Here is a 13,654-nt window from a genome sequence, read left to right on the forward strand (position 1 = left end):
GTTTGGTTTGATGCTAAGTGTCTACATATGGTAAAACTGCTACTACTTGGCATATTTCTTATAGGCAAGGACCCTAACTAATGTAGATTTGTATGTGTCATAGTATATATCAGATCATTTGATAAAGTGATAAAGAGTCAGAGGATGTCAGTTCAAATCCTACCTCTGATAACATATTGCCTATTTGATCTTAGGCATGTCATTTATCTTTCCTGAATCTCAGTTTCCTTATCTGTAAAAGAAAGGGTTTAGACTAGGTAGCCTCTGGGCTCCCATCTTTTCTTATCTTTTTTCTTTTTTTTTTAGGTTTTTATTTTTTGCAAGGCAAATGAGGTTAAGTGGCTTGCCCAAGGCCACACAGCTAGGCAATTATTAAGTGTCTGAGACTGGATTTGAACCCAGTTACTCCTGACTCCAGGGACAGTGCTTTATCCACTGTGCCACCTAGCCACTCCATCGGGCTCCCATCTTATATTTATTAACTTGAATTGAAAAATTTTCTATTAGGAAGTCTTAGCCATAATGCAAACTCATTATCATCTGCTTATAATAAAAATAAAGTTTTATGGAAAATCAAGTATAATGCTTGCAAGTTAAATAGAACTTTTGGAACATTTTCCTAAACTATGGTTCCAAATTAATACTCACCAGTTGTAGGGAAGTTTTCCATCTCTTTCTAAGGAAGCAAAATTGACAAATGTTCCGGCTCCACATTCTCTATTTGAAAAGAATCAAATATTCAAGGTTACTCTTTGCTAGTGCTTGGCACAATACTGCCCTAACATGAATTCTTTATTTTACCAATATTGGAGGTAAGGAACTGAAAACAATAAAAATCTGCAAATGTAAATAGCAATGGAAAAGCAAAACAGCTATTTCACAGAATAACAAAATCAAATTGGAGAGAATCAAAACCATTTGTTTTGAGTGCCTTCTACAGGACTTTCATATGATCCAGAAAGATAATATCCATAGAACTAAATGCAATAATCATTCATCAAAATTTCCATGAGAAGTATCATGCAAAGTCCTCAATAAACTCTGGAGTGTTTCCTTCCAAAGTAATTCAAAGGAATGTAAAAAAACTTCTTTTATTGTGCTTTGAATCCTTTGCCTCTTGACTCATGGGGTCACAGGACTTCTAACTGGATTTTTACCTTGGTGTGCATCTAGTTACAAAAGCTCCAGATGGAAAGGGAACATAGAGAACACCAAGTCATTCTCCAATGAGAATTCTTTCTAAAACATTCCTACCAAGTGGTCACCCAACATTTCTTTGTGTGAAGATGAAGTCCATTGCAATAGAATAGTTTCAGATGTTAGAAACTTCCTCCTTATATCAAATTTAAATGTGTCTCCCTTTTAAAAATGATGTCCATTCATTTCTCTTGACCCTTTGGAGTCTGACTCTTTTTCCATTTGATAGTTCTTCAAATATCTAAAATGATAATCATGGAGATATTTTTCCTCTTATCCCAACATCCCTATTTCTCCTAGTCAATCTTCATATTTCCTGATTTCCATATTCCAGTCTTCATCTTAGTCAAATTTCTCTGGATGCTTTCCAGATAATGATATCTAGATGGAACAGTGGATAGAGTACTGAGCCTGGAGACAGAAAGACCTGAATTCAAATCCAGCCTCAGACACTAACTAGCTGTGTGACTCTGAGCAAGTCACTTAGCTCTGATTGCCTCAGTTTCTGCTTTTGTAAAATCTGGATACTTGTGACACTGACTTTACAAAGTTGTTTTGAGTCTCAAAAGGGATAATGTATAGAAAGTGTTTTGCAAACTTTAAAGAGCTATGTACATAATAATGTTTTTGTTGTTAAGGAAAGGAGAGCCTATCAAAATTTTTTTATGGAATATTTGAGGAAGATAGAAATTACTTTCAGTGGGGAGTTTGGGGAGGCACCAAACAATCGTGTACCTGGAAAAAAGATAAAGGTTATAAATCCAACAATGAGATTGGGCTACATGGCAGAGAAATTCTCAGCTTCAAGTTTTTGGAGACATATTCATACAATATCACCACAAGAATATTGTTGAGAAAAGTCCTTTTTGTCCTTTTTTTCAGGACAAATTTTAGGCATTTAAAATCACTAAATAATATCCTCAAGGGAATCCAGCACATTCTCTTTTCAATTAATTCTGAGCCCATGTCAAATGAACAAAATACATATACTAATGTATGAGCAGTATAGGTTGTCTATTCAACTGCAGACTGGACAATGACAGGCATTCTTTAACCATTTGGTTTTTCTTGGGTGGATAATGAAACTTGTTCTAGATGATTCCAGAGGAGAAAAGTGAAACTGGGACTTAGAACAGCCCGCCCCTTACTTAAACCCAATTCCCATGCATGTCAGGGCATCACCTCCCTGATATCATGGACTTCTTTGAAAACAAAGGACAAACATCAATTGAGCTTCTAGGAAGGTGTGAAAATGGTGTTCCCACTTTTGAGTGATTATGGATCTAAATTGTGCTCTTTTCAGTGTACCAGAATTACTGTAATAAATATATTGACATCTGCACAAAGAATCAAATGAACAACTTCACCATCTTTATACAATTCCTTTTCAAAGCATATTTCAAAGCAAATAGAAAATGGTGAGGTCCACCCTATAGTTCTTTTTTGCAGTTCATATATTACAGATTTTACAAGTACTTTACAAGTCTTTACAAGACATTAAATTGTCATTTCATGTTGAATTTGCAACTTGTAAAATTCTCCCCCAAATGATTTTCCATTGTGTTCTGATCTAGCCTGAATTCTATTTTATATTTATAAGATTTATGTGCCCACTGGCTGAATTAAATGAGACTGGTGTTGTCAGATATAGGGAAATTTTAAAATGAAAGAGGGAGGAGAGGACTGACTTCTAGGTCACTGAAACTGTAACCAGACAGAGTCAACTGAACTAACACATGTAATATATTTTGCAGGAGTTTCTTAAGGAAAGTGATAAATTACTTGAGAAATATAGAACTGGACTACAAAAAAGAACTGGAGAATACACTCTGCTAAGCAGTGCATCATTAACAGAAGAAAACATGGAATCACAGAAACAGAAAATCAAAAGGACCCATCTGAGTGAAAACTTAAATCACTTATCCCTTCAAATGATAAATACAAAGTCAACAGAAAGTAACTTTTATGACTTAAATCTTAAACTACACAAGCATTTTCTGATACTATAGTTATAGCAAAAAATGATTTTTCCTCATTCTTTGTGGTATGTATTTTCTTCATTTCCTTCAGAAAAACATCATTCTTCAATTGCACTCATATAATGGGGAAAGTTCTGGTATAAAAGATAAACTACAAAATAGAAAAAGTATTCTAAAAATAACTCTGGATGCATAGAATTAGATCATCACTAATCAGAGAATTATGTTAACTATATCATGCCCCATACAGGGTTGATACCATAAATCTCAAGAGCAAATTGTGAATTCCCCAAAGAAGCTTGGGAAAATAATATGCAAGACCTACTCTGACTTACAACCTACTCTGGGGTAGGGGAGAAATTAGAGAAAACACCACCTGGGACTGAGGTTTGGGGAATAAATTGATAAAGTAAAAGAAGCAGGAACAGGAAAGAGCTTTAGGGAGTGATGGGCTAGTAGTAATTTAACAGGGATTCACTGAGAACTGTGGTGGAGCTGGTGTTTTTCCTTCTCAGGTCCACAAGGAAGAGGGAAAACACTAGATATAGAATATTCTGATCAATCTTAGAAGCTCAGCTATGTGGCTAACATTCTAGAAACTTATAAAAAACTTGCAGGGAATATGGTGAAACTGGACTAATCTTCTATCTTTTTCTCTTTAGCTACGTGCAACCATCCCCTATTTTTAGCATGCTCCATGGATCTCTGTTTCAGGTTATTTTTTTAATTGGCTTAGTTTTACTTCTCACAAACAACTAAGATCAACTCAGATATATATTTCTTTGGGTTTATGTAGTGGGAAGTTCCTGGTACTTGAGTAAATTTACTAGGAGGAAAAACTTTCCAGTTAAGACTTACGGTTCCAATTCCTTCCTAGTATTAGACAATCTCTCATAAGAAAATGCTTATGAACCATTTATCTTATATATTTATTAAATTTTAAACTCTCAAAAGCAGAATTCTTTAAGGAAAATTGAAACCTTTCACATTCCTTTAACTGTTGGTGGAGCTGATTAAGAGAAGCAGGATTCCTCTATCCTCTGTAGTTAGACAAGGGTGAGGGAAGGGAAAATTAGGGACTGACCAGAAAGTTCTACCATGTTCAATAGGCATTTTCTATGAGCATTCTAACAGTTCATTTTCATTTGGGAGAGCTGAGGAGACCAGACACCTCTACTAATGCACAGCCATAATTAGTTTTACAAAGTAAAAAATGCATTTAAAAGGTACATAAAAGATGTTAGTTCTTTCTGCTATTCATATATATATATATGTTTATAAAAACTAAGAATTACTTAAAATTGGGAATAAATATTTTGCCTGCTACTTTCCAAGTTCTTTCTCCAATTTTTAACAATAGTATTCTTAGAAAATGAAATAAATTGCTAGACTTTCTTCTTTAAATCAACTATAGGTTCAAAAATAGAATTAGAACTTTTACAAAGTAAATTCTTGCTTGTTGGATGATTGAACAATTTTGATATCAAATCAAATTGTCATGTTTACTTGAGATGAATGTAAAACATTTTGAAAATTTTATTATATAAATATCAGTTGTTAGTTATTCTATGGATTACCTATCCTTCATCCTAAGGCTGATGACTTCTAGAGAAAAGGAATTATGCTACTACACTGATGGGTAATGTTGCAAAGTATGCAGACTATTTTCATGACTTAAAATACCATGTTTCTGCTTTCAGAATTATAGATTCAATTAGCATGTCTATAAATTGTCATTCTTTGTTATGGTTATATTCTGACAATTATGATGAATATGACAAAAGAGTTCCTGCCACAGTTGCCAGCAGACAGACAGACTGCCATGCTGAAAGATGGGTGATTGGAAAAGTATTCTTGCTTGGCACAAGAGGATTAATTAATGAAAAGATGACCAAAAACAATAATAATAACAAAAATCATCAGAATTTTTCTGTCATATATGTTGACTCTAAATAAATAAATAAATGCTAAATCTAAAATATTTATTCTCCAATTGAAAAGATTATATGACAACAGTAAGAAAATTTCACTAAAAAGTTTTTTAGAACAATTCTACTTCTGTAAAGTTTGCGCTGATCTTCATATATTTATCAAGACTTTTTCTTTTCTAAACTATGCATTGTTATTCTTCCATTACTCCTCAGTTTATTAGACTAAGAATACATAAAAAGAACTATTTATTTAAAGGCCATTAATGAAATAATATATTACAATACTGATAAGTCTTAGTAATATCGATGGAATAATGGTTCAGAAAAATAAATTGTTTCTATGAAGTATGGAAGTTAAATGACTGAAATTTTTTGAGATGGGATGGTTGTTCTCATCTCACTTCCAATGAAGTATGGCTTATGAAGAGGGACTCTATCAAGATAAACCAAAAATTGAAACTAAAACCTAAAGAAATTAATAAACTAAACAATAGCCATTTTCCTTTGGGAAAAGATGGGACTCACCTGGCCATCTGCAGATGCTTTTTCCTGAGAATGATGAGTGTAACAAGAAGCAACCCAATTAGGAGTGTGCTCAGGATTGCCAGCACTGAGATGACTACCACATTGGGATTCATCTCAGTAACTATAAAGAAAAGTTTAATATGTTAATCATCAGCTTCAGCACAAAGAAACTAACAGTTTTGTTGTTGTTTTTAATCAGATTTTATTATTAACTATCTTCAAAAATAAAGGGGCTCATACAGGCAAACAATGGATTTTTTTTTTGTTATGTTGTCACAGAGAATTTCATCAATCTTGGCTACTAAATATTATTCTGGTAAAGTTAATTAATGTCTCCTTTTTAGCAGCCCAAAATTCTTTGCTTTTTTAAAAAAAAATTTTTTCATGACTAAGATCATTGTAGAATTTGGAAAGTGTCGTGTCATTATATAAAAATGACAACCAAGAAGTCATAAAATATTAAGATTGGAAAGAATCTCAGAGGCCAATCAGTTCAACTCATATCTGACTAACTACTCCCTCTATAACATAATAAATTAAGAGAATTGAAGGAGAAACCCTCTACCCCTTGAACTAACTGTTCTTAATAGTTCTAATTGTTACATTGTTACATTGCTACATTTTCCCCCTTTAAATTCTACTCATAGTTTTCTATTCTGGGACCAAGACACCAAGCCCTTCAAATAACTGAAGGCATATTCTTGTCTTCAAAAACATACAATTTTAGTTCCTTAAACCAATCTATATCTGACATAAATAAAGCCTTTCATCTGTCTAGTTGCTTTCTCTCAGACTATTGAGGATATGAAATATCTTCTGAAAATATGATGCTCAGAATTGAACATAGTCCCCAAAATATGGTTTGACTCTAGCAAAATGCAAGGGAATAATTATCTCCTTAAAGAAGGAAACTATGTCTTTCTTAATTTAGACTAAGAGATTGTTGGGTTGGGGGCGGCTAGGTGGTACAGTGGATAGAGCACTGGCCCTGGAGTCAGGAGTCCCTGAGTTCAAATCCGGCCTCAGACACTTAATAATTACCTAGCTGTGTGGCCTTGGGCAAACCACTTAACCCCACTGCCTTGCAAAAAAAAAAAAAAGATCATGGGTTTTAGGGAGTTTGGGGATTGCCATATTGTACTGTTGATTCTTACTGGATTGGTAAGACATACAGATCTTTTTCACATATATTATTGTTTAAAAACCTCCTCCAACTTGTATGTATAGTTATTTTAAAAACAGTCATTTAGAATTTTATTTTAGACACTATTAAATTTTATTTGAACATATTTGACCATGTGTTCTCTCTGGTCAGGATCATTTTTATTATTATTTTTGTCAAATGCATTACATCAATGACTTAGCTATCACCTCCCAGTTTTGTCTCATGGGTAAAATTGGAACAAATTTCATCAATGTTTTTATCTATGTTACTGATTTAAAAAAATAAAATAGTAGCGAATCATAAGAGAAACTAGAGCACTTCATTAGAGACAATCTTCTAAGCTGACATTAACACATTAATGAATATTTTTGTCTTGAACTAGTTGAGTCCACTACCCCTCTGTTTAGCCCATAGCTTTCCATATGTCCACAAGAATGATATGAGAAATTTTTTTCAGCAAATTTCAGCAAAAAAAATTACTTTGCTAAAATCAAACTAAACTATATTTATGGCATTACGCAAATCATTCAATTTGATAATTAAAAAGGGATATGAGGCTAGCTTGGCAAGACCTATCCTTCATGAAATCATATTGAATTTTAACCATTTTTTTCATTTTATAGATGTTCACTCTATAAAAATACCTAGATTTTTGTGATAGATAAAAATGTTTAGAATCTATAATTTATATAGCCACTTTCTTTCCTTTTTTTTGAAGATTGGGAAAACATTTACACATAACCAGACTTATAGCACCTTTTCTACTCTTCATGAGGTTCTAACATCACTGTCAATGGGCCAACAATCAATTCTGCCCAATCTTTTAATAATGTGGAATTAAATAATCCTTTATGACTTTGTTTCATCTATTTGTTTCTTCTGCTATTTGCCATTATTATTTCTTCTAGTCTCTTTCTCCTTTGTTTCCTAATGTAGCTTTAAAAATATCATCTTTTCATTATCTTTATCACATTCATTGTTAGCCTCATTCACTTACAAGTTTTAATGTACCTACTTCTATTTTTAGACATCTTTACATTTTATATTCATCCTTAGTTATCTGTCCTTTGGCTGTATCTTCTTTACCCTTCTAAAAGTAATTGATATATTTTCTCCCCTTTTCAAGGATATGCTTGTCTTTTTAAAATCTTAGTTTATTGATGAGCTAATGGACACAAAATTATACATCTACATTGTTTCCTTCAGAGAATTCCCTTTTTCCCTCCTCATCAAAATATTTCTGATTGGGTCTCAGAGATGAATAGTGAACAGAGAGCAAATTTCAGGACCAGTAAAATCTGAGTTCCAGTTCCTCTTTCCACACTCACTGAATGAGTTACATCAGCAAGTCATCATCATCAACCTCTGAGTATTTAGACCAGAACTGTCAAACCCATCACTAGCCAAACTTCTGATTGTAGCTAGACCCAGACTAAAATGTAATTGGGAAATGTTAAAGAAATTAAATAAAATTATAATATAGGAGTGAATATTAATTCATGTTTTTCTTAGTGAATATATAGCTGTAAGGTACTTATTTCTATTTGATTGTAACACCTATTTCTATTTGAATGTGACTCTATTTGAGTACACTGATTTAAATATCTTTCTAAGATTATAAATTTCAGTGAAAACTCATATTGATAAAAAGAAATTTCCAAAAAAATCCAGATCTAGTCTTTGTCCCTTAAAATTTTATTCTTGAGAGCTTCAAAACTCCCAAGCTATATCTTCCTCTGTAAAACTTGGGGACATGACATCCTACCTAATCTTCCTATAAACACTTTAGAATTTTGCTACCTCAGTCTCTTCTACCTAAGTTTCTTGCCATTTCTACTTCAACAACCAGTGTAATTAAGATGTTTTACATAACATAAAGGGCTAGTTAAATGCTAGTTATTCAGCATCATCATTATAAGCTGAACTATATCAGAATTTGCTTCTTTCTCTCCTTTGATCATTAGTAATTGCTTGTCATTGTTCAGTTGTTTCTGATTCTTCATGAACCTATTTGGAGTTTTCTTGGATACTAAAGTGGTTTACCATTTTCTTTTCTGGCTCATTTTACAAATGGAGAAACTGAGGCAAACATGGTTAAGTGACTTGACCAGGATCACATAGATAATCAGTGTCTGAGGCCAGATTTGAATTTATGGAGATGAATCTCCTTCCCTTCAGATTTGGCACTCTACCATTATACCACCAAGTTTCTCTCATCAGTAATAAGGCATATGTAAAACCCCCAAAATGAGCTGCTAGTAGAGTACATTCTGTTGACCTATAGGTTTAGATATTTTCCATCAGCCCAATTTAAGAGATTAAATTTATCAGTCAATGGCAAGTGACTTTACACAAGGACTATATATTCCTAAATATTTCATCTGATATCCCAAGGCAGCCACTTAGTGATCCTGCTTCTCTTCTCCTTAAAAACGACTTTAGGGTACAGAAGGATATGGCCCTCTCATACTGAATGAAGGGGACCATGGGAGGATCATCTCCTCTTTCTACATTAAAAATAAGATCACTGAATTTAATGTCATATAAGATCCTCAAAAGGTTAGTTGTATTCCACTTCTTTCTTAGATGTTCCTAGGAAAGGGAAAAATTTTTCCCTAGTTGAGATGTCAGGTGGCATGACAGAAATCAGCATAATAGAAGTTAGGAGATAGGAGTTAAAATTCCTGCAATGTCTCTCATTTTCCATTTGAATAAATCATTTAAAATCTATATGTACGAGTTTTCTTATCTGTAGATATCTGTAGCTAATACCAATCAGTCTTATGAGAAAAAAAAGAAGAAAATGTATTGTGCATAATAGCATGCAATAGATTCTTATTGTATAATTTTCTATATATTGTTAAAATTATATTTATGCACAGCTTATGTATAGAAAATAGAAGGTGGTATGAAAATATTCCCTATTCCCCTTCCCTCAGAAAGAACAAAATTCCCTTCTAATTAGATTATTAAATAGATAAAATTATTAAAATATAGATATATTATAATTATTAAATAGCAATATCAAATTTATATTATTAAATGGATAAAAATCAATTGAACAATATGCAGCATTAGTTTTTATTATCATATTTATATTTTAATGCTTTGATTAATTTATGATTTCCTTGACATTGCTATTATTTTCATATAGAACACCACACATTCATAACTTCTTATTCTCTTTTCCATGTCCTGCAATAACTATGGAGCATCTAACTCAGGTCCTTTTCCTAGATATCTTTTCCTTACATGAGTACCAATGAAATACAACATTCATTATTTATCTCTTGCTATATCTTAGCTATAATTGTTGGATTGGACCTATGATTTCATTGGCATAGAGAACTCCCAGTGAGGCAATCCTCTCTACCAGCACAGATGAGCACCTAGCATGGAATTAAAGTCTTAAAGTGTTGTCTAGGGCACCAAGAGATTAAATGAATTGCCAGGGTTACACAACTAATACATACATACATACATATATATATATTTATATATATATATATATATACACATATATATTATAATATTATAAGTATGACTTGAACTCAAGACTTTTTGACTCTCAGGCCAATTTTCCTTCCACCATTCTATACTGCCTCATATTTATTCAAATATTACATTATGAGTTTACTTTTTGTTTTTGTAGAACAATGTTGTCAAGCAAATAGAAATAGGGACCACTAGACCACAGAAGGATGCCTGCTGACAGCATATGATTTAGTTTTAAAATGTAATTTTATCTGATTTATTTTGTATTATGTAATCATATTTTAATCTGGTTTAGGGGTACTAGGTAATGTTGTGGGACATGATACCCATAAGTTCTATATTTGACACCTCTGAGAAAATAATTATAGAAATTATATTACATAAAAGAAAAAGAAAATAATGAAACCAACAGAAAATGATGATCATGATCCTAAAAGATTTTAATGATAGGTGTCTCTATCTTGGGTTATATATGCTATAAATGGAGATTCAAAAGCTAGAAGTGATTATACTGATTCAGATATCTTAAAATCTCAATATAAAATAAAACTATGAATTTAAGAAATAAAAAGAAAATTGAAACAAGAAGATGAAAATGAAAAAGTATTAGTCGAGATGTACCTTTTCTATCCAATTCTCTCATGAGTTCAGAAAATTTCTGTTTTGCCTTAACAATGTCATATTACTATAGTTTGATAAATATCTGAGTTATTCCAAGTCTGAAGAGTCACAATGTTTAATAATATTTTACCTAAATGCAGTTTGAACTCTATCTAGACTTGTGAACATCAGGGAAAGCGCTTTGGACCAAAGTGTATGGAAAAAACAACATACAATTTAAAAGAAAAAGGAAAAAATAGAACTGAAAACAGTTTATAAAAAAAAAGTATGTTATAAATGTATCTACCCATTGTGGAGATGGCTATAAATGTAGGAACACTGGGACTGTTGTGGCTGAAGCTGGTGACGCTACAGTTGTAGGCAGTGGCAGGCAGGAGGCTGGAGATCGTCACAACATGGGAAGAAACAGAAACTGGTTCCTAGAGTTTTGGGGGAGGGGAAAAAAAAAGAAAATGCACTTCATTTTCTTCTTTAAGAAGTTCTTCCCAAAGCAGTGATACTGAAAGAATGTAGTACCACCTCATATCCATTATACTTGGGCTGAAATAATTTCCATCAATCCATGGCTCTGGTTCACTCTGATGAATTGGATAACTACATTTCTAGAAATATCAAGTATGCAACACATACTTCACTACCAAGCAAAAATCTGCAATCACTTAAGCCAAAGGAAGTCAAAATTATTAGAAATATTCAAAAAGGCCATTCTCTCTTCTCTATCACCTTTCTCTGAAAGGATGATGCTAAGGAAGATCAATGGGGTATAGAATATGATCCAATGCATTTTCCTCTCACTATCTCCCATACCTGGAACTACCTCATCTCTATGTCTTTGACTCCTGGATCTCCTTCAAGTCTCAGTTAAAAACTCACTTTCCCAAGAAGCCCTTCCCATAAATGTTATTGTCTTCCCTTTGTTTATTATGGATAAGTGGATAAAGAAATATAGATATCTATATTTCTTTATCCATCTATCTTTCCATGTGTCTGTCTGTCTATCTATCTATCTATCTATCTATCTATCTTGTTTCCTCAGTTATTTTTCTGTTGTCTACCCCTGACTGTGAACTCCTTGAAAACAAGGACTATCTTTGGTTTTTCTTAGTTTTACCAGTACTTAATCCAAGTTCCAGACACAGTAGGTCTTAATGTTTTTTGATTCACCAAGTATTTGATGAGTAGATTTGAATAAGAAATATTAAGTAAGAAATAAGATTTGACTAATCAATATATAGTAAAAAAGAGAGCATATTTACAGTAAGAAAGGGAAAAAGGAATAAAATAAACTTTTTAAGGCACTTTCATTCCTTTTCCCCTTTCTTACTGTAAATATGCTCTTTTTTGCTATATATTGATTCACATCACTGAATCCCAAAGATTCATTCTCCAAAATGCACTGAATATGTATTTATATAGGACTATGTTGGGCTCTAAATAATGCTGCTTTTCTTCACCCCCCCCCATGTAAAACAGGCAGTAAAATGAAAGGATAGTCTCCCTGCCTCTAAAATGTAGATGTTATCAGTGTTGGAGTACTGATAGAACTGATCACCTCGATAAATTATACTAAATAAGTACTGACTTTGAATATCCCTTTAACTTCTGTTTTGCATACCAGTCCACAAATCACTTCTTTCTCCTCACATAAAACATTTCAGTGGAATTTTCCAGAATAATTTACAATAAAGGTAGTAAACATTCTATCCCTAAAACCCATCAGAGATGCTAAGCAGTGCAACTGGTAGAGAGGGTGACTAGGGTAAAGAAAAAGGAGAGAAGTTTTAAAAGGAGGAGAAAAAAAAGGAAAAGGAAGCCTAGGAAGAGTAAGGGAAAAAAAGGATAAAGTGAAAAGTAAGAGAGATCTATTTGATTTAAGAAGAGTTCTGCTAGCATGTCAAGGAAAATTGCCTAAATTTGAAATTTTTCTGGTTTGAGCTGTGCTCAGGAGTGCTGTGAGAAAGGCAGGGGAGGAGTGTTTGAATTCAAGCTCACTTGAATTTCTCTTTGTATGGGAGATTCTCTTGACGAATTAGTTTCTATTTTAGGAGACCTTGTCCTAACTTTTCACCTTGAAAATGATGGTCCCAAAGACTTATGAAGGGGAAAATCAAATCAAAGATCTTCCTCACTTGACCTTGTCATTAGGTTAATACACAAGGTCCCAGAATTGGTATATTTTATTAAAAAAGCATGAAAATTAACAAACTATCTCAGGTCATAATCAACTGTCTCTGATAATGACACTAAGAGGTCATTCTGTGATTGTATTTTTTGACAGCAACTTTAAAGACATGCATTTGCAGACATTTGATCTCTGAGTCTTCTTTCAGCTCCAAAGTTTGTTAATTCTGTAATAACTTTTCTTTATATTCCAGTTGCCTACAAATTTGTCTACAACTTTAAAAAAGTTTCTCACATTTTTCAATCAAGTTGGTTAGTTTATTAATTGATGTGTAAAGTGGTAATCCTATTCTCTGATCCAAATTTGCCACTTTAATCCTCAAGAAGTATCACCTATTTGTAGATATTCTTTGAGATTAGGTAAATAGTATCATTGATAAATAGCCTTATTCCTACTCTTCCTGTTGTTAAAGACCTATTCTATCCTCAATATCCTCTTTCCAAAATGAAGCATTTAAAGCAGTTTAGTTTGTCTTTATTCCACATTATTTTCATATAAATATGTTCCTTTACTCTTCCAATCACCTTCCTTACTCCTCCTTAAGTAGAGTTCATGAGCT

The 13,654-nt window shown here is 32.8% G+C and overlaps 1 protein-coding gene across 1 annotated transcript in view; it reads right to left on the bottom strand.

The window, feature by feature from the left end:
• PTPRO (protein tyrosine phosphatase receptor type O) overlaps positions 1 to 13,654 on the bottom strand; it is a 235,431-nt gene that overhangs the window by 64,794 nt on the left and 156,983 nt on the right. The window contains exons 14-16 of the mRNA XM_074194368.1: positions 11,200 to 11,332; positions 5,633 to 5,753; positions 649 to 717 (exon numbers count right to left, since the gene is read on the bottom strand). Of these exons, the coding sequence (XP_074050469.1) occupies positions 649 to 717; positions 5,633 to 5,753; positions 11,200 to 11,332 (323 nt within the window). The remainder of the gene's footprint in view (positions 1 to 648; positions 718 to 5,632; positions 5,754 to 11,199; positions 11,333 to 13,654) is intronic.

The sequence above is a fragment of the Macrotis lagotis genome, chromosome 7 (assembly GCF_037893015.1).
Source record: "Macrotis lagotis isolate mMagLag1 chromosome 7, bilby.v1.9.chrom.fasta, whole genome shotgun sequence".
Lineage (NCBI taxonomy): Eukaryota > Metazoa > Chordata > Mammalia > Peramelemorphia > Peramelidae > Macrotis > Macrotis lagotis.